This window comes from Solanum tuberosum, unplaced genomic scaffold, assembly GCF_000226075.1.
Source record: "Solanum tuberosum cultivar DM 1-3 516 R44 unplaced genomic scaffold, SolTub_3.0 scf00270, whole genome shotgun sequence".
Classification (NCBI taxonomy): Eukaryota; Viridiplantae; Streptophyta; class Magnoliopsida; order Solanales; family Solanaceae; genus Solanum; species Solanum tuberosum.
In genome coordinates, this window is record NW_006239200.1 from 359,894 (window position 1) to 383,557 (window position 23,664).

At 33.4% G+C, this 23,664-nt stretch overlaps 1 protein-coding gene across 1 annotated transcript; it reads right to left on the reverse strand.

Moving 5' to 3' along the window:
- Positions 1 to 14,386: 14,386 nt before the first annotated feature.
- LOC102583895 (ACD11 homolog protein) lies at positions 14,387 to 16,164 on the reverse strand. Its single transcript, XM_006358625.1, has 4 exons — positions 15,970 to 16,164; positions 15,707 to 15,879; positions 15,387 to 15,532; positions 14,387 to 14,629 (listed from the first exon to the last, which is right to left on the reverse strand). Exons 1-4 carry the CDS (start codon positions 16,162 to 16,164, stop codon positions 14,523 to 14,525), a joined length of 621 nt encoding a protein of 206 aa, XP_006358687.1. The 3' UTR covers positions 14,387 to 14,522.
- Positions 16,165 to 23,664: the final 7,500 nt, after the last annotated feature.

The window sequence follows — 23,664 nt, forward strand, 5'->3', positions numbered from 1 at the left end:
CTATCGAAAGCATGTACCCAACGATTTATCTCAACTTGTATTGCGGTCACACCCCAAGAACATTTCCCCATACTTGATTTTCTTGTTAATTTTTGTTATTTTTACTACTTGTGACAAAAACCCCAAATCGATATTTGACACTTTTGTGTCGCGCCCTTTAATCTACTATGTTTTTAATCGTTAATGTCTTTAGCTACGACTAGTTAGAGCTAAATTTAATTTTTCTATCAATTCTCAAAACCACTCCCTTGGGACACGACCCCAACCATTAGTCGAGTTACTATACTGTCGACGATCGTAGACACTCATACCGTAGGTTAGTGTCGTTGGTCACGATAAGCATCAGCAGCCAACATCCTCTCCCCTTCTGTCATTGTCGTGGGTGACCGCCACCTCCTCTTATTACTCCTCCACCACCACCACTTATTCCTATTCTTCTTCTATCACCACCACATCCACCTCTTCTTCCTCCCCCGTCACTATCATCACCAATTCCTCCTCTTCCTGTTTATCTTCCTCCTCCACAACCACTACTTTATTTTCTTCTTCCTTCACCCCTAATATTACCACCTCCTTCTCCTCAAAAACCGTTGCTACAACAACCACCACCACCTTCGTTGTGGTGAGTAAAAACACCATCACCTTCTTTTCCACAACAATAAAACACCTTGGGAAATAGGTAAGTTGAGTTTGAAAAGAAAGTTGCAGCAATGGTATGGTCCGTAGGAAGCTATCTCAAAGTTGTAAATTTTCAACTCCCATAAGAGGTTCCTACAGACCAACACAATGGTCCTTAAGAGAGTTGACGAGTCGTAGATCAATCGTGGGAAATATTTTGGACTTGAAGGATTTTCGCTCCTTGGGTTCTATGGAGGGGACTACGATCCAGAGAAAGTTCTACGTTCTATAGTAAAGGTCTCATGGAAGTTGATAAAGAATTAGGTCTCCAATAACTCTATCTACGAATGACCAGGGCGTCCCGTAGAAAGTCTTTGTAGGTCGGTCCGTAAAGTCCCTCCAGCAGTTTTAAGCCAGGGTCCTTTAGGTATTCTTATAGCCTTTCTACACCTATACTATGTTGTTCTGACCATATAACTAAGTCATATAACTGATTTTAATCTTCAATATCTACATATTCCCTCCCTTTCACTCTAAACTCCAAAATCCCTAAGTTCATCTTCTCCAATTCTCTTTCAAGGCTCTCAAGGAAAAGCTAGGGTTTCTTCAAGGTAAGGTTTCTTCTTCAATCTCTAATTCTTGATTACCCAGGTTATGTGGAAAATTCATCAGTGGATCCTTTTCATCCATTGAGTCCTAAAAGAAACTCAATTTGCCTTTGGAATTGTACCCAATTTTCTAGGATTTCATGTGATACTCTATGGGTTCAATTAATTATGATTCAGTTATATATATTTGATCTTGTTATACATGATTTGATTCAATTACATATTTTCTAATCAATTTCATATGAACCGATGTTATATGTTTATGCTATGATTATAAACTATAATTATGAAATTATGCATGCATCATGAAATTGAGGAGTTTATAAATAAAGGATGCTTTTAGATTCTTCGGTAAGTGTCTTTATGAACAAGTTAGGAAATCCTGGTAGTGAAAGGAGTTATTCTATGATAGGAAGCCTATGATTGGATTAGTATTACTAGATTCTTACCTTTCCAAATATTATTACTATGATATAATGACACCTATTTTTCGTTAGGATACTACTTAGCACCGAGAGGACTTTGAAATAGAGGCTTTTCCGTTAGTAGAGGTCGAGTCTCTAGTAGAAATCTCTTTGTCCCATAACTATGTACCCCTATAGGACTTGCCTTATAAAGACATCAGTTGTTAAATCCAGATAAGCTAGAAGTTTATGGTCCTTACCTTGGCAAAGTAGGACACTCTTTTCAGTGTGGGAAAGATACTAGACTACGTGTTATATGTCACTGGTCTATGCTGGTTAATGATAAACATCCCATAAAGAACTATGTTTTCCTCAACGATTTTATGACTTACTCAATGATAATGATTTATGTTTTCATATGATTTTCAAGCGTTGCATTGACCTTTCCACATGATTTATGGTTTAGCTTATTAAGCTTTGACATGTTTTACTGGTCATGCATTATCACATTTATATTTTATACATTTTAATGCATCTTCCTCTTATTCAATACATTCAAAGTATTAATGCATATATCTCTTGTGCCTATATTGTTTCATAATAGAAGGTTTGGCGTTCCTCCATTCAGTTGAGGGTAGATTGGATTGCTTAGCTTTGGTTGCTAGGGGTTAGTTCTCATGGTTCGAGGGGGAGATCACACTTTATCATTATATTGCCTTTTATGTCATTTTAGTATCAGACTAGTACGTGATTAAGGGGTTGTATTAACTACATCTATATAGTAGAGGTGTAAGTCAAACTTAGTAAGTTTTTTCCGCATTTTGAGATTCGTATGAGATTCACCTTTGTTGAGATATTATGATTTAGACTTCTTTTAGATTGATGATTCTTTTCGTATTGTCTTATTGTCATTTTTAGTGTCATGCTTACGTCAAGTGACTTGCTTAGGGTCTCTCAGGATCCTATTCTCTATTTCATGTCGAGGCCTAGTTTAGTTCATGAAACACAACCATCCTTTCCTTCACCTCATATTTTTTCAAAAAATTAAACTATAGAAGTTGTCGTAGAAACTATCTTGAAGTTACTGTACCAATTTCAACAATTGTTGCAACAACTCAAACAATTGCTGAAGTAACTGTAACAATTCAAAGAACCGGTAAAGTTGTTGCATCAACTACAATACCTACTGCAACAACTATCATAGCTACTGCAACAATTATCGTAGTTGTTGCACCAACTATCGTACTTGCTTAATTTTCTACATATTTTCTTCAATGACTTTCAAAAAAATTTGAAAATCAAAGCAAATCATGTTCTAAAAACAAGTACCAAATAGAGGAAAAGAATAAGAGCGTAATATAAGATGATGAACATTGGCGACATCAAAAACAATAAAGAAGAAGAAGAAGATGGAGAAAGAAAGAAACAAAGAAGATAGAGGGAGAGAGAAATCAGGAAGGAGTGAAGAGAAGAGTATGAAAAGTTCAAAATTTGAAATTTAAAAGTGGAAGTAAATTTTAAAATATTAATATGCACTTCTATTTATTTTTTTAAGTTATAGATGGGCACAAGGCCTATTTATTCAAATCCAAAAAAAATAGTCTATAAAAAATAAAAATGATAGGAATCACATTGTGTAAGACCAAAAATACGTCATATCCCTATTCTTTTCTAATTTAGAAAATCTCTTAAAATATCAGTCAACGGATATATAAGATTAATCTTGATTAATCACCCAATACATTAAAAACCTTGAATGTTGCATTATATGGAGCCTAAACGTAAAATTAATTTAAGTCCCCTAAATCAAGTAAAATGGATTGATATCAATCTATTCCAAACTGTAACAACTTCAAAGAATTGAAAATTCAAATTTTCATCTCCTTTATCTATCAGAAATCGTAACTTATCAAAAATATTCGACAAAAATGGCTGATACAAGATTTTCATCCCCTCCATCTATCAGAAATCGTAATAGATCAAAAATATTCGACCAAAGTAGATAATACAAGTTGTGAATATCGATTTTGTTAAGACATTCAGGAATTTGGGTAAGCGAGGTAAGTTATGAAGGATTCAAAAGTGATGAAATTGTTGTTGGACAAATGATTTCATTTGTGAATCTTCATGTTCATCGAAGATCCTTTCAATTTTGATTCAAGATTGTCGAAAAATTTGAGATTCAAAATTGTTCTCTAGCTCATCGACGATCCTTTCAATTTTGATTCAAATTTGTTGAAAATATTGAGATTCAAAATTCTTCTCCTAGTTCATTTTAGATACTTTCAATTTTTAATCAAAATTCTTGCAAATTACGAGAAGATATATCATGCATAACTTCTTTAGTCTTGTTACTATCATCGTTACAAGGGGGGAAGGGTTGAAGAAATTTTAAGTACTGTAATCCTACCTGATACATTAAAGTAAAGTTTACCCATAATATTTTGCTTTTAGATCGATACATTACTGTGTTGTGGTTATTATGTACCAGATACATATAGTGTTAATATGTATGAATGTATCATGACCAAAGTTTTTTTTGATTTATTTTTTCGAGATGGATATATTACTCATGATATATTAATATTCCTCAAAATATTTAGTAAATTTCTAAGGATTGTTATTATATGAGATACATTATTGAAGTAAATATTATTCGTAAAGTGTTTGATTTTATATCGATACATTACTGTGTGGTAGTTATAAAGTATCATATACATATAGTTTTAGTTTTTTTAAAGAATGGGTATTTAACAGTAATTTGTATGAAAGTAACATGGTCATTAATATGCATCAGATATATGTGATAAACGTTAGCCATTAATACGTATCAGATACATGTTGTATTAATTTGAATGTATGATTTTTTATTTTAAAAAATTGGGTATGATACATTACTATTTATCTATCTTAGTATGTTTGTGAAGTAGTTATCTTATTTGTGAGTGATACATAACACATTGTTGATTCATTAAATTAAATAACAAATTTATACATGAGACATTATTGATACATATAATCTGATGCATAAGATTTTCTTTTTTTACGGTTAAAAAGGTAAAGAAACGTAAAATTAATAACAAATTCATAAATTATGCAATCACATTGTTATCACTGCTAACTAATATCTCACAAAGTGTAACAACTTAAAACAATTCAAATCAAATTTCTTCTCCCAACTCATCCAAAATTATTTAAATTCTGATTCAAAATTGATGAAAATTTAAGCAAATAAAATTGAGATATTCAGAAATCTGAAAAAGTGTATCTAAATTGGTTGTCAATATGAAAATTTGATTTCTCTCGAAGGTGGTAGTAAATTACATCAATGTGTTGCACAATGAATCATAACACCTGAAATATAAGATTTGAAAAAAGATAAATATCATAATTTGAGACTTAATCAAGTAGTCAACATTGCAACTGGCATATATCATATACCTATTGTTGTATCTGATACACAGTGCTCCAATTATAGAACATTATGATTTATGTATCAATTTTAAAAAAAATATATGCACATAGACATAGAATTTTATGTTGGATATAAGATTGAACAACATTAAAGAGTGCAGCTACATAACACACAACTGATTGGTACCATCTATATACCCTTTTAAATTTGAATACGGGGAAGATACATTATAGAACTTAATACATATAAATGATACATTTGTTAGTGTTTATGTATCAAGTAAATTTATATTGAAAATGATGAACACTAATCGAAGATCTAACAAAATTAGAGTTATGTATCAATACCGTAAATATGAACATGATACATTGCATAAAACAAAGGCTATTGCAGGAATGATGTATCAGATCAATGATAACACTAACAAAGGCTAATTTAATGTATCATAAAGTTGAAACGAAGGCATTAGAAATAAATATATGAATAAAAATCAACAAGATACATTAAAATTTGAACCTTCGGTAGAGAAGGGTGTTTAGAAACGTGTTCTACTTCTCCCTGTTTTGTATCATAAAAAGTTGGACAACAAAAGATCGAAAAAATTCATTAATTTGATGTGAAAAAATCAAAAAACAATTGTGAATAAATCCTTCTACACTTTCATTGCTGCTCTATATCAACTCATGTAATATTATTTCACTTTCAATTATAGCGTCACTCATAGATCTCGATCCAAATCCTTATCGGAGCCCTCATCAACTTGATCTTTTTCCCATTTTTTGGGCGTTTTTTTCACGAAGTCGAAAAAAAGGAGCATCTTCCATACCATATGTATCATGACTTTGATTATGAAAAAATAAAAATAAATAAAAAAACAAACAAGGATGAACCATAAGTTTGTAGAAGTCGAAGACCTACATAGTCAGGAAGTTGAATTGATTAGCTTGAGGGAGAAATATTTTAAAATTTAAATTGTAAAAAGGAAGTAATTGATAATATTGTGGGAGTGAAAATAGGGAGAGATTGAAGGAGTGAAAATAAGAAGTGGGAAGCGTGACTTTGAGAGTTGATCAGTAATGTATCTGGTTGAGTGTAGTTTTGGATGAAAAAGAGGGATTTTTGTAATAATTTGAAATGGTAGAGAATAATAGAAAATATAGTCAAATAAGGATATGTACATAGGTATTTTTTCCATATAAAAAGGCCCAAGACTGTCCCACTACATATACTAAAACTAAAATTCAAATAAAGCAAATCAAAATCACAAAAGTCTGAAGCGGTGGGTAATACTCTTCCAAGAATGTGAGCTAAGTAAGCGAAGCTCCTTTTCCTTGGATAAAGACATTAATGAGTTAAGAATGGTGAGATTCAACTATTAATTGAAGCTGATCATGTTGGATATTTTAAAATAATAATAATATTTAAACCCATTAATACATATGACATATATAAGCTCATATGTCAATAACTTGGAGGTCAAGTTTTACAGATTGCCTCAGCATATTCGTAATCAACTTGGTGGCAAAGTTGTTTTCCTTTGGCTCCGAGTTTTATTAGTGTAGAAGTACTCTTCTGATGCTTCTCTCCATCATATATGCTCCCTTATATATAGTAATGATGTAGCCTTGAGATGTTACAACACTAAGTGAAGGATTATTAATTAGACAACTTTCAATCTCTTCTCCCGACTAGCTTTCTTTTGTATTATTTATATTTTGTTGATTCATGTATTCTCTAATTAATTGGAGAAGACTTGTTTAATTCCGAATAGAGATTTCACAAATAGTTTCTTTGGACAATGCCTACCTTGATATATATATATATATATATATATATATATATATATATATTACAAATATAAGAATATTATTACAATAGCATTTATCCTAATACTTTTTATTATTATTTTGATATTATATTTTTTCCATCTATAATTTTCCAACAATCTAAGAAACTAAGGCAATTAATAATACTTCTAAAGCTATTTCTACGACTACCAATGTTAGTCCTACCCCCATGTCACCGGTTCCAATTGTCCTACCGTATGTCAAACAATTTATCAATGTGTCAAATATTAAAAATATTGCTAATGAAAGTTTCAAAAGGTAGTAAGAACGTGTTTTTCATTGCTCAAGGTTCATGGCATTGCACATGCATTATTATCTACAACCAGGTGCAGAGATTGATAAATAAATTCTGAAATCATCCAAACATGCTAACAAGGTATTTCGTCAAATAAATTATTTTTAACGAACTATTTGATATATATTGTAGCTGCAAAGAGGCAAAAGTTATTTAGAAAGCCTGCATTAAATAGTTCATTGCTGAAGATGCTACCAAACAAAAGTTTTTGGTTGGAAGATTTTACCAATGGTAGATGAGTAACGAAAAGGAGATGAAGACTCAAATTAATGAATATAAAAAATTGCTTGAAAACTTGAAGGCCAAGGGGATCACTCTACCAGAAAAAATTATTGTTGGAGTGTTGATTGAAAAATTGCCAGACTCCTGAAACTATTACAAAAATAACTTAAAGAATAAGCAAACAAATTTAACTATTGAGAAAATAGTGACTCACATTTTAAGTGAAGACATCAAGAGAAATGAGTCATTCAAAGCAAAAGAGTTGGCGTTCAAAGCAAAGTTAGTACAAGGTTATAATAGCAACAACAAAAAGTATGATAATAAAGTCTAATTTTTACCAGCCTTATAAGCTCAATTTTAAGCAAAAAAAGGTTCTTGTTTTACTTGTGGAAAACCAAGTAATCATGCCACACAGTATAGGAGGAGAATAAAAAATGATGGTATAAAGTTATAAGCAATATAGATGGTATAATGTTGTCACAAGAACATTATGTGAAAAAACTTCTTAAATAGTTTGCATGTTTTGAGGTGACACGTGCGGCTATTACTTATGATGCTAAATCTCAATTGAAAAAGAATAAATGTGACCTAATTGCTCAGTCTAAATATGCTAAGATTATTGGGAGTTTGATGCATTTAATGAATTTTTACTAGGCTTGATATAACCTATATTGTGTGTAGACTGAGTAGATATACTCATAATCTCAATACAGAGCAATTTTCCACATTATATAGATTGATGAAATATTTTAGAGGAACCATAAATTATGGTATCATGTATAGTGGATTTCGTTCTACATTAGAAGAATATTGTGATGCAAACAGGATCTCTGATTCAGATGAGTCAAATCCACTAGTGGATATGTGCTCACCTTATGTGGTGTCAAAGTTTGTAGCTCTCTTTTTGTTGCCGTTGGAAAAAGAATAAGTCCCGCTCCTATTAACATAGGGACTGGAAGTGGAATGAAAGGTATGATCCACGCATATTCATATGTCTGTTCCATAAAAAAGTTTTGAATTCTTAATTAATTGTTTCCGATTCACCGGATCTTACCTCTTTTGAAAGGAGTCAATAAAAAGTAAAAATATGGACTAACTTAAACTAATTTAAAACTTAAATAGAATTTTTTTTCTTACTTATTCTGAGTCTTTGCTAAATACTTCAACTATTCAAATCACGAAGTTACGATTGGTCAAATGAAGAATATTATTACAATAGCATTTATCCTAATACTTTTTATTATTATTTTGATATTATATTTTTTCCATCTATAATTTTCCAACAATCTAAGAAACTAAGGCAATTAATAATACTTCTAAAGCTATTTCTACGACTACCAATGTTAGTCCTACCCCCATGTCACCGGTTCCAATTGTCCTACCGTATGTCAAACAATTTATCAATGTGTCAAATATTAAAAATATTGCTAATGAAAGTTTCAAAAGGTAGTAAGAACGTGTTTTTCATTGCTCAAGGTTCATGGCATTGCACATGCATTATTATCTACAACCAGGTGCAGAGATTGATAAATAAATTCTGAAATCATCCAAACATGCTAACAAGGTATTTCGTCAAATAAATTATTTTTAACGAACTATTTGATATATATTGTAGCTGCAAAGAGGCAAAAGTTATTTAGAAAGCCTGCATTAAATAGTTCATTGCTGAAGATGCTACCAAACAAAAGTTTTTGGTTGGAAGATTTTACCAATGGTAGATGAGTAACGAAAAGGAGATGAAGACTCAAATTAATGAATATAAAAAATTGCTTGAAAACTTGAAGGCCAAGGGGATCACTCTACCAGAAAAAATTATTGTTGGAGTGTTGATTGAAAAATTGCCAGACTCCTGAAACTATTACAAAAATAACTTAAAGAATAAGCAAACAAATTTAACTATTGAGAAAATAGTGACTCACATTTTAAGTGAAGACATCAAGAGAAATGAGTCATTCAAAGCAAAAGAGTTGGCGTTCAAAGCAAAGTTAGTACAAGGTTATAATAGCAACAACAAAAAGTATGATAATAAAGTCTAATTTTTACCAGCCTTATAAGCTCAATTTTAAGCAAAAAAAGGTTCTTGTTTTACTTGTGGAAAACCAAGTAATCATGCCACACAGTATAGGAGGAGAATAAAAAATGATGGTATAAAGTTATAAGCAATATAGATGGTATAATGTTGTCACAAGAACATTATGTGAAAAAACTTCTTAAATAGTTTGCATGTTTTGAGGTGACACGTGCGGCTATTACTTATGATGCTAAATCTCAATTGAAAAAGAATAAATGTGACCTAATTGCTCAGTCTAAATATGCTAAGATTATTGGGAGTTTGATGCATTTAATGAATTTTTACTAGGCTTGATATAACCTATATTGTGTGTAGACTGAGTAGATATACTCATAATCTCAATACAGAGCAATTTTCCACATTATATAGATTGATGAAATATTTTAGAGGAACCATAAATTATGGTATCATGTATAGTGGATTTCGTTCTACATTAGAAGAATATTGTGATGCAAACAGGATCTCTGATTCAGATGAGTCAAATCCACTAGTGGATATGTGCTCACCTTATGTGGTGTCAAAGTTTGTAGCTCTCTTTTTGTTGCCGTTGGAAAAAGAATAAGTCCCGCTCCTATTAACATAGGGACTGGAAGTGGAATGAAAGGTATGATCCACGCATATTCATATGTCTGTTCCATAAAAAAGTTTTGAATTCTTAATTAATTGTTTCCGATTCACCGGATCTTACCTCTTTTGAAAGGAGTCAATAAAAAGTAAAAATATGGACTAACTTAAACTAATTTAAAACTTAAATAGAATTTTTTTTCTTACTTATTCTGAGTCTTTGCTAAATACTTCAACTATTCAAATCACGAAGTTACGATTGGTCAAATGATATAAAAGGGATTAATTACTAGTCTCCTTTGAAATAAGCCTATTTTTTATCCAAGTTTGACCAGTGAATCGAACGGGGATTCAAGTTTTTCATTTCCTGAAGTAAAACGCGGTTCTTATCTTTAAACCATTCTTACTAGAGCTTGCTAGCTCTGAAGTTGTATGGCTAAGAAATTTCTTAGTGAATATCCCTTTAAATTTATGTGTTTATGCACTTTCATTGTCAAGCCGTAATTGCTATTGCGAAGAATAAATCTTACAATTGTAAGAGTAGACACATGAAATTGAGATATGATGTCGTTAAGCAGTTGTTGAGATATGGAATAATTTACATTGATTAGGTGAAGTCACAACTGAATTCGACCGATTCACTAACTAAACTAGTGGGAAGAAAATTAATTCTTTAAACCTCGAAAGAGATGGGATTAAGGCCAATATGATTGTCAATAAAGATGGAAACCCAACCTATGTGATTGGATATTCCATATGAAGTAGGTTCATATGGGTAATAATAAGTCGATATTGTCACTGCACACTAAAAAAGAGTGCTTGAACTATTCCTAATTATGAGGGGTGAGTTATTAACTCTTAATGAATTCATAGTCCTTGTAGATGGTGTATTTTAATAAGTATGCACTTGATGAATTAACTTAAATGAGAAGTGGAGTGAAGCCACTCCAATGAGACTTTGGCCTAGTCTGTAAAGCTCTCATGAATAACCAAGCACGCGCATAGCTTATTGGCGCAAAACCGCGTTGAACAATAGGATATGAGGATTAAATGTGATTGTTAGAATCTCTGACTTAGAATAAGAATTATTGATTCATAGAAATTTTATATTTCACCAATAAATCTCTAAGTTAAATTATATCGGTCTAAGTTTGATTCATAGTCCGAAAGACATCAAACTTAACAAAATTAAACAAGTCGAATCCTTCTATTTCAAAATTATTTTAAAATATATAGGGAATTGTCGGATACTTTAAAATAATAATATTTAAACACATAATACATATGAAATAAGCTCATTTTGTTAGGAAAAAGCAGGTGTAATGCGGAAGCTAGCAAAGCAAACCTCGAAAGACCATGAGTAAGAAGACAAACGAGAAACACACCAAAAGAGACAAATTTAACGTGGTTCGGTCAATCGACCTACGTCCACAAAGGAGATGAGCAATCCACTATAAGTATGAGAGTACAAAATATAGAGAGAAACAACCTCAACAAATTCACTCGGAATACAAGGAGGTACACAAAATTCTCCTCCATAACCGCAACTCTCAAAATCCTAGGACTACATTGTGAATGCTAATAAGTTAGAAGGAACAAGCCTATATTTATAGAGTCCTAAAACCTTTCCTACAAGAAAAGAACTAGTCAAAATATTAAACATTTTCTTAAAAGAAAAACCTATTTATGGTAAGAAAGTCAGGACAAATAAAACCCAACACTAAGAGATGACAATTTATACAAGAAAATTCTTAAAGTTACTTTGAATATGTGGGAACAGCTATATATATATATATTCAGCATCCCACTCCATCAACAACTATTATGGCTATGAGTACTATAAAGATGAAAAAAACAAGTTGTATCAACTATACGACGAAGAAAACTTGCTGAGAAAAGATCTAGCCTTCATATACATTTTCCGGTCGAATTTAGGTAGATTTAGTACTTTGCCCACACCAAGGTATTACAACATGGACTAATCTCAATCAATAAATATGGGTAGAAATTACTACGACGCCATCCAACAACCAATATGGATTCCCGCCGTCTAAGAAATCAGGGCAAATAAACCACAATACATTTGTCAACAACTTGGAGGCCAAGTTTTACAAATTGCCTCAGCACATTCGCAATCAACTTGGTGGCAAAGTTGTTTTCCCTAATTAGCTCCAAGTTTTATTAGTGTAGAAATACTCCTCTGCTGCTTCTCTTCATCATACATGCTACCTTATATTTATCAATGATGTAGCCATGATATGTTACACTACTAAGTGAAAGAATATTAACTAGCCAACTTTCAATTTTTTCTCTCGACTTGCTTTCTTTTGAATTATTTATATTTTTTTTTATTCTTGCATCCTCTAATTAATTAGAGAAGACTTGTTTAATCCTTATGAGACATTTCACACTGTTGAAATAGTTTCTTAGGATAGTGCCTAGTACGATTCAAGTCTTATTTATATATATTATTGTAGTAGTATTTATCCTAATTCTGATATTATATTTTCCCATCTATATATTTGGAACAGATGAGACAGTCAATATTTGAATAGCAACGTAGAAGCTGCTTAGAATATGTGGAAGCTCTTATAATCGATTACCAGATCTATGAAGGGTAACAACCAAACGCTAAGATCTCGATGGGTTGAACCTCAAAAAAGGTTGAAGTATTGACCAAAATAAGCTATTTTAAAAACCAATTCACCAAACTAATACACTTTTTAAATTTTTACAAAAGTAGTATAAACGTACTTCATGGTAACGTTTTAGGCTATTTTATTTTAAAAATTCAACGGACAAAAACTGACGGAGCTGACGACGTTAAATGAATAAACGTTACTGCGAGTAACGTTTTAGGTGTAAAACGTTACTCACAATAACGTTTATTGAGAATCCAATCACATCAATCCTGCAAATGCAGAATCAAATCCTACAAATTTAAAACGTTACTCACAGTAACGTTTTAGGTGTAAAACGCTACTCACAGTAACGTTTTAGGTGTAAAACGCTACTCACAGTAACGTTTTAGGTGTAAAACGCTACTCACAGTAACGTTTTAGGTGTAAAACGCTACTCACAGTAACGTTTTAGGTGTAAAACGCTACTCACAGTAACGTTTTAGGTGTAAAACGCTAATCACGGGTCTTCGACTCCTGCAAATTTAGCTATAAAATGTTACTCATATTATGTTAAGTTCTTACTATAGCTTTAAAATTATTTTTCTAATTTATTAATATTATTTTAAAAAATCTCTTAATAATATGATAAACTTGACTTATTTAATTCATACCTGATGAAGTTTTGTGAATATTATTTTAACAATGGGCAACACAAGTAAAAGTTTTGTTGAATATTGTTGGAATATGCAAAACATTCCTTACAACAACATTTATTTTATAATCACATGTGGTAAGTTTAAAAAATGGAGGAATATGACTTTAATAGAGTGTTGTAACTGACAGTTACGTTTTTTAGGTAAAACGTTATTATGAGTAACGTTTTATAGCTAAATTTGCAGGCGTCGAAGACCCGTGATTGAATTCTTAGTAAAATAGTAACATTTTACTCCTAAAACGTAACTGTGAGTAACGTTTTAGGTGTAAAATGTTACTATGAGTAACGCTTTAACTTTGCAGGGTTTGATTCTGCATTTGCAGGGTTGATGTGATTGGGTTCTCAATAAACGTTATTGTGAGTAACGTTTTACACCTAAAACGTTACTCACAGTAACGTTTATTCATTTAACGTCGTCAGCTCCGTCAGTTTTTGTTTGTTGAATTTTTAAAATAAAAATAACCTAAAACGTTACCATGAAGTACGTTTATACTACTTTTGTAAAAAAATTAAAAAGCGTATTAGTTTGGTGAATTGGTTTTTAAAATAGCTTATTTTGGTCAAAACTTCAAAAAGGTTAATACCACCATCTAATCTCTAGTTTAGGGGATAAAGACACAATTTTGTGTTAAACTGAATGAAGAGCTTATTGCAGGTTTCAACCGAGTCCGTCTAATGTCTTGATTTGGTATTTCATGGACACCGTAAGGGCGCAAATACGTACACAAATCTCTTGACCTTACTTTAGGCTTTAGAGTCAGATTAACCTTATCTCAATTGCTTTTGCTTCTACCTGCTTTAAGCTATTATATACTCCATTGTTTATCATTATCTCATCCCAAAAATATTAATTACTCTAATCTTGTCCACTTTTTATTCAATCCCATCTGATTCCACAAGTATGAATACTTAGTAGTAGGTACTACTTTGCTTTTGATTAAACCTTGGAAAAAAGGGAGTCGATGTATTTACTAAAACTACTTTTGATACAAATTTCCAACCTAAAGCATAAATTTAATTTGCAGATAGAGAGAGCCGATACTCCCATCAGTAGATGCATACATGTTGTATAGCAATGAGAAGTAATTTTTCCATCAGACGTTTCTACTTGGTTGTTTTCTTCCCACGCAAACGCGAAGAGATCACCAATCCAAGCTTATATTCCTTGAAATATACAGTTTGTCAATGTATTCGATGATCGGAAGTGAAGCATCAATGTATCTTCTCATTTCTCTCTCCGCTGAATCATCTGACATATTTAGTAGCAACAATAAGTAATTCTGACGAGATTATTATTATTTGGACGAAAGATATGAATTCCTTCCTTCCTATATGCATAACATTGCTGCCAAAACAAGTTCAATCGATCCTTCTTCTTGCTACTTCATTAACACAATTCAAATATTTCCAACGTAAAGTTACAACTTAAACATCCAAGCCTGATACGTCGTGTCTACTAAAACCAGAGGGCCAACTGATTAAAGATATTATTGACATAGTTCTTATCGGTTTTTATTTTTTTTTAACGACCCTTGAGGTGGGTTAGGGGCTGAGCAACAGCACAAGTAGAAGAAGGGGAACATAAACCTTACCTCCGATTCTATGGTTGGACATCAAGATAAACAAAATTAGAGTTTTATTCAATTCATTCAAAAGAGACAAGTTATCCTAATAATTGGCAGAAATATGCGGTGCTTAGATTCTAATAATAGAAGACAAACCGGTCATGTAGCTCATCTGGATTAAGATTCAAAATGGAAACAATAACAAGAACCAAAAGCCTCATATAGTAACACAATCTATTTGGAAGGGTGTGTCATATAACATGTCGTGTTATCAAAACAACGAGATCTACCTATCTCGCTGATTTGTCAATTTTTCTAATGCTTGCCATAGGCTATAATGTTGAAAAACTTATATACCCATATCCTAATTCGGAGTGGCAGTCGTCCGTTATTTTCAGCAACAAATTGTGTATATAATATAATGACAGAAAGTAAACTTACCAGTCTCATTTAACTTGATAAGAAGTTGGTCCCTTGTTGGAAGAGCACACATGCCAGCAGATACAGCAGTTCTGACAGCCCATGTATGATAAGGTGCACAAACTTTTGCATACGCCATTGAAGCAGCTTCTTTTAGCGAGTCGTCACTAGAGAGAAACTATAAGGATTAGAGAGAGTTAAAAGGGAAAGTAGATTGAAATTGATATATAATATATGTATCAGAATGAAACAAAAGACATTAATGTTTGAGAGAATGGTAGGTACATGAAAACAATATTGATTTGGGTGTATTCACAACTTGAGTTAAAGAAGAGACATACTAGGTTGAAAGAAAATTCTGAAACAAAGCCCTTATTAGGTCTAGACCCTGACGAACTCTGCGTAAATTGCGTGAAAGGCTTCCTGGTGTTCTGACTGTATCATTTCTAACATCATAATCAAGGATACTGTTCAAACTGCCAAATATTTCTGATGCTTCTGTAAGATCACGTACCTGAAAGCGAAGACATCATGTAATTTATTTATTTTTGTTTAAAAAAGAAATAGGATAGGATGCTGGGGCACGCATAACAGACAGACAGACCTTTGAAACGTATTCAAGCTCAGCAAATTTAAAAGCGATCCCTAGAGATCCAAAGAGGACAGAAACATAGGAACAAGCATGACAAAAAGGCTTGAGCATAAGATCATGGTTTGATGAAAGCTCCTCAAATGCCTCAGCTATCGCAGATAAAGGTGTCCCTGTCCCTGCATCCTCAAATTCATCATCCTCATCCATTCTAATTTTCATTATAACATACTACTATAATTCTAACTCTTTTTCTTTCCATACTTTTCTCAAATTACAATTCCACCACCATTTTTATTGCTTCTCCTAACATTGCGCTAAGTCACACTAACTATATATTATTCTACTCCACCTCCAATACTTATAATCTATATACATTTTTGTACATAACTTAATACCCAATTACCGCTTACTAATATGTTATCACCTATTTTTTAGCTTATACTTACCGGTTACTAATATGTTACCACCTATTTTTCAGCTTTTCTATTCTTTTCTTATTTTAATTTCTTAAAATGATAACCCTCACATTACCCTCAAAACAAATTCGAAGAGTAAGAGGTTATCGACTCATCATCAATAAAAATAACCAACTAAGAGTCGGAGTCGAATACCACATAGAACAATTTTTCGGCGATTGAAAAGATAAAGAATGACTAGCTAAAAGTTTGAATCTAAACACAACACAAAATTATCAAATTAAGAGTGATTTTGGTAACTAATCAAAAGATTTGGGCAAAGTCAATATCAAGAAAGGGATAATTGGGATGGAGGAAATTTGGAACTCAACACTCATTGAACGATACATTGCCATCTCATCATATGCAAATCAATCAAAGGTAGGCTAGATCATCATTAATTAACACTTGTTTCCTTTCGGTCTCAAAGTGCTTCCATACGAAATCTCCTTTCGGTCTTAAAGTGCTTCCATACGAAATCTCCTTTCGGTCTCAATCGTGTTCAATAACAATACAATCTAATACCTTAATCTAAACCCCTATTTCTAGCAAGTTTAGTATTCAACAAAGCAAACCTAAATTATCTCCTCCTGGTCTCAAATTTAGGAATCAAAGACAAAAATGAGTATCAACCTAATTCTCCACTTCAGAGATTCTCTTTTAAGCAACCCACAAAGATCGGAAGCTAGATTCAATCATGCACTCTCAAGTCATAGATTAAAACATTAAAATTGGGTTAAAACCTAGTCATGAAAGCATTGAATCACATACAAAAACATTAGAATGAGCAATCAAGACCAAAATGAATTGTCTATTTCTAGTCAAAAACCACAATCTCAATTAACAATTACGCTCACAATTCTAGAAATTGAAAGCAAGGAAAGAAGAAGGGAATAAGAGATTCTACTAATAAGAACACAATCTTCAAACCAAATGTAAATTCTGAGGTAACTTGCCGTCAAAGTCTCAACCCCAAATTGAAATCTACAAGTTTTTCTCTACTCTAAGCTAAGATGATAAAATTCAATACAAAATCTGATATTTTCTAAGGTAGAATAATGCTTCTTTCCATCCCTCTGTGAGAACTTGGATCAAATGGTTGAGAAATTCCAATTCTGTCCTTTCTAGGTAGGCGGGCTTCGCAAATGCGGCACGGAGTTCACAAAAACGAATGCCGCGAAAGCGAGCATCCGTTCGGTAAAGAGAGCATCTGTTCACTAAAGTGACCCTATCCTTCTTGAACTTCTTCCCAAAAGCGAGCCTAATCTGGTTGCTTAAGCGACCAGTTGACTTTGTTTACTTGTTTGTGAAAGCGAACTCTCTTTCGCAACTGCGACATCTGAGTCTCACTTCCTGCCAGGTTAAACTCCTTTTCCACTTTTGTCCATTATTCTCTTCCCAACAACCAACACCTTAAATGAACACAATTCAATGAATCGTTAGCCTTTTTCTCTACTTAAGTGCCATAAAATCATAAGAAAAGATCCTTAAATGAGTGGAAATTCACTACTCATCAACACCCCAACTTAAAATCATTGCTTTCCTCAAGCAACGCAACATCAAAATCAGAAGAGGCACTCAATTTAGGCACAACACTCTTTTATTTCAACTAAAGATCATCATCATGACTTTGGTCGGTACTAATAATTAGCAAGCAAGCAAGCGATTTTCAATTCAAGCAACCCTTCAAGTTCTAGTAAGATTTCAAAACTCAATGTATTTCCATGAATGATGAAGTGACAACAATAATTCTCAAGAAGTGACTCTCAACTAATAGTCAACTAAACATCTTCCCTTGACTCAATTTTGGAATTTATCAACTTCACAAATCTATCTTAGGTTTCATGCCCTCACAAGAAAGAAGATGTCCCAAAAATTTCACTCGCAAGTATTCACAAGACAAGGGACAAATGATGCAAACACTCACACTCTCAAAGAAACATCTCATGAATACGAATGTCATACCATAGGCTTGCCCATATTTTCAATCAACATTGACTCAACTTCATTTGGTTAGAGATATCAATGGACTTTGTTAAGCTTGTAATGTAGGCTTAGGGAAGGTTAGGATATCTTTTAGGTACAACTGACTACATCCTCCTTGAACACTACACTGCAACTCATCATTTTCAAACTCTTTCCTGTTTTCAAACCAATGCACATTTTAACAATATTTTTCACCTTTCACATTCTAGATGCCCCCACATGCAACTATATTTTAACTTTTAGAGGATTCAAATCTCCTTTATTCATTTTTTTTCTTTTTTGAAGCTTTTTCTTTCTTTGAAACTTTTTCCTCCATTCTTAAACTCTTTTTTTATAAAGTGCTCATGTGGTAATCATCCCATCTATGAGTTTCTTATAACACCCCCACATAGGCTTTTAGACTCAATTTTCATTATTCTCATGTTCAAGGAGGGAAGTGTTCAAAAGAGGGTTACTTTTTCAAAAAGGATACGACTTGTAATCAGGTTTCCAAAAAAAGGAATAGGCTCAAAAGGGGACAACAAAAGATATATTTAGTGCAAAGGTGTGATTCTTAAGCCAAATGGACTTCAAGGACAATAAAAAAAAAGCCTAAGATCATTTGTCCAACCAAACTCAATTAATTGCAACATTTCAAGACCAAACCAGGTAAGTTCTAGTTAACACAGTTGAACATCATAAATTATTTTCGACAGTCACCACACATGACATTCATACTATTCAAGATGGATCAATTTCATTTCCTAGTTAAGAAAAAAAGAGTTATTTATTACATTTTACAACCTAGTAAATTAAAGTCACAAAAAGATTCAAACCATTGTTAAAACATCATGCACTTCCATCATTTTCACAAAATTTCGAAGGGGTGCTCATTTTTAATTCACAAGGCTAGATTAAGTTTATTAGTACCAAACAAGTCACAACCACACATCAAAGCACCACAAAGCCATCAATACACCACAAACTGATAATTTGTTGTCACGACCCAAGTCTACACCCTGGAAGCAACACAGCGTACTCGACCCTGAAGGGGTCTTATAAAAGTCTCATAGCATTCTTTCATCGCATAGGTAATATAAATAGTACGGAATTAAAACTTTTTATTCAAAAACCATACAATCTATCATTCAAAAAAAATTAAATGCAAGCAGAAGTCTATATCTCACATGGCCAACTTAGACACAATCTCTAACAAAATAGGGTCACGACCCTTTACAATCGAAGTCTTAACAATAGTCTTAAAACATGAAAAAATTAGAAACATTAAAAGTCCTTGCCCTCGATCTATGAGGACATACCTAAAATGTCTTGGAGAAACTCTATTCCAAGCTTGATTAGGAAGGATCAAATTGAGTGCCAATCCCTACACTTCATAAAGGTAAAGAAAATATGGGTTAGCACATAAAGTACTAAGTATGATAGTCATGCAAAAACATGCTCAAAAAAGGAATCTTCGTTTGAAAGTCATCATATATGCCATTTTAGTAAAACTTCATGAACATTGATAAAAGAGGCATAACATAAGTCACAACCAACATGCAAGTTACATTTTCATACTTGAACAAAATCACATGTAAACCTTTACCTTCACCTTAAGCAATCCTCATGCTATACCTTGTGCAATGTATGGATAGCATCCCATACCACCATCCATACCAAGGTACCACATTAAGATCACCAAAAGTGAACTTTCCATTCGTCCTTTCCACCTTTACAGAATAAAGCATATAAGAAACATAAACATCACATGAATGACATTATCTCATTAAGACCAACATCTAAGACAACTCTAAGTCATACTTGTGCAACGTGTAAGTAGCATCCCATACTACTACTCACACTAAGTACTCCTTTGAAGTCACTATAGACAAGACACATTCATAAACAACAAGTCATAACAAGGAAGTAACTCATGATACAAACCAATTATAACATGCATATTTAAATTTAAACATATAAGAGTCAACATTCTTCATTAGATTCATTACATTAAAAGCACCTTCATTCAGTAAAAATTAGATCACCATTCTCATAAATGTCATTATAAGAGCCCATTAATTTCATTAACATTATAAGGAACACACCATGACTTCCCTCAAATGCCTACTTGTGCAATGCGTAGATGACATCTCATATCACCACCCACACTAAGTAGTACACTCTTAAGAAGCTATAGTTTATTAACATTCTTTGTGGGGGTAAGCCTTAACCGACATAGACCATGTGAGAAATTCATGGAATCCCGGTGTCATCCTCACCGGATAAGGGATTCCTACTTGCCTAAGGTAGGACCATTGTTATTTAGCTTAAGTGGATCCACTAGCTATACCTATGTGGGAACATAGTTATGTGATAGGGAGATTGCTACTAGATACCCCGCCTCAACTAACGTATGAGTATCCATCTCAAGAGATTGCTACTAAGTGACTCGCCTCAACTCACGTATGAGCACCCATCTCAAGCCATATCCACTCGGTGCTTAGCATTATTCCCCGCGGAGTATTTGACATTCATTACATTCATTCATTATTATGGGATAAGAGATTGCTACTAGATACCCCACCTCAACTCACGTGAGGGCATCCATCCCAAACCCAATATTCATTCATTCATTGGAAAGTTCATAGATTCAAAGATGAGAATAGCCATTCACTTAAGAACCCCCTTACTATGAGAAAGTCCTTTCACAACAAGTCAATATCATTCATTAGAGTACACCTGAAAATAACCTCTCATTGGACTCATCATCATTAACAATATCATCAAACTTCATTCATTCTTCATTCAAGTGTGTGTGTGTATGTGAGAATAGCCTTTCACATAATCACCATCATTCACAAGTGTTTATAGAGAGATAACATTCAACCCTAACACAATTAGCTTCTAAACATGATTATCATTCATTCATTTAGATCACACACATAGTTATACATTAACCTCCACATGTAGGGTACAAGGAATATATATCCATCAATTCAATACCACAATATACTTAGTAAATAAACACCTCCACCTTTCAAGTTGATCAATAGATCAAACACAATTCTACTTCATCATGTAATTAGGCCATAACTTGCCCTTTCAAGGCCATGATCAAAAGTCACCAACACACCAACAATTTACTATAATTAAGGCATGTATAATGATACAATTTAACAATCTAAATCAATTTAGGCATAATCCATCAATATTCAATCATGATCAACAAACCCACTTCATAAGGCACAATTTAGACGAGAGAATTCATGGGTTCATGGAGTATTTTCAACATAAATCATCAATTAAACACTAACGCATTCATAATTTTTCATTAGAAACCATTAGAAAATGTTTGATGAAAGAACCCATGAGATTTAGTGAAACCCTAGATTTTTCATACTTTTAAATCACCTTTGAATTGGCTCCTTGAATGGAAAATTAGACAAGGATCAAGACTATCATACCTTTCTATTGATTCCCACGAAATCTCCTTGAAATCCTTTGAAAACCTTGTAGATTTTTACCTTGGAAGCTTGGAGTCTTCACCTTTAATGGAGGTTCTAGAGAGAGATCTTTTTTGGAGGGGAAAGGAAGTTTGTATTTGGGGTTTTGAAATAATGGAATGTAAAAATAGAGTTAAACATTTTTAATACTCTTAAAATACCTTAATAAACTTAAAATAACCGTCCCCCAACTTATAAGGACTTCGGGTGAATTTACCAATACACCTCTACACTTGGCCGAACCATTGACAAATTGCAGACCCAATTGACGGACCCCCATCCACGGACTGTGGGTGGGTTGACGGGACGTACTATCTATCTTTGGTCTGGGGCTGTGGTTTGCATTTGGGGGCCATGACCTACAGAGGCCATCCACGGGGCATGGATGGACCTACCGGGCGTGGTCCCCTTCCGTAGGTCCCCAAGTTCTTGGCAACATTTTGGTTTCAAGGGGTCTTGGGGGTTAGGCTTAGGGTCCTCCTCAAGGACCCCTAGGGTTGTCCATGGGGAGTCGTACCTTGATGTTTAACCCCCCTAAACCCCTCAACCATAGCTCCGTACAATATCAAACAGCGTGAAACCTCACTCAAACCTCATACCAACTCAAACACACACGTTGGGCTCTAGTTTCACTTATTCGTTTTTAGGCTCATTACATTATCCCCCACTTAGAAACATTCGTCCTGGAATGACACTTTAAACACATTAAGGGGTTAATGACTCAAGACTAGAAGCCCACAATCATGACACATCAATATAATGCATAAACCATTGGAGGAAACATCAATTTCACACAAAAAAGGCTCAATGCAAACAAGAAGGTAGGAACTACATCTACAAACTCATTAAGCATCAAAACTTCACATTTCTCATTACATTGGAGGAACTTCCTTCTCCAACTCAAATCATGCTCATTACCACATAATTAAGCACATTATGCAATTACTCTCAAAAGTACAATTAGGCATGTTCAACAAGTCAACTCATGAAGCATTTAGACAACTCATTATAGATGCATATTTAACACGAGGAACACAAATCACATAAGCTCATTTTTCTCATTTAATCATAAACTCATCAAGAACATGCATATCATAAGGAGACCATGAGAACTCAATATCACACATGACTCCTCAACAAGAAACAAGCTACAAGGAACCCTTATTCTCAAGCTTGAATAGGAATAGAAGGAAACAAATAAGGATATCAGCACTCTCAACAACCTTCCTATCCCCTACTTAGGAAAAAATCCTACTAAGGCTAACATAAAACAACATAGGAACCTCAACAAGACATTCACAACCCAAAGGAACTATCACTTACCGTCACCTTCATCTTGATTAGCTCTTTTGTCCTTGTTAGCTTGAAGCACATAAAAATGGTTTCTCTTTGGAAGATTAGAATCCGGGACATCATTAGGAGTTTGGTTGGTCTCTCCCCCCTTTGTCATGAGTGTTGGAAAATCCCTCATCATGACCCTTCTTTCCACACCCAAAGCACCCATCTGTGCCGGCAAGACAGTTACCCAAATGTTGCTTCCCACACTTGGCATACCTAGGCCTCTCAAAACAAGAACCACTTCCATTCCCTCCTTGACAATTAGGGTTAGGCACCCTATCCTTGTTCACCATTGAAGAATCTTGGTTGGAGAGCCTCTTTTTGGACCTTGGTTGACTTTGTTCATCGGGTCTAGCTCTTTTTGCCTCCTTATTCATTTTCCCAAGTTTTGTCTCCTCAATTTGTTGAGTGTGTATCATGAGCCTTGAGATATCCATATCATGATG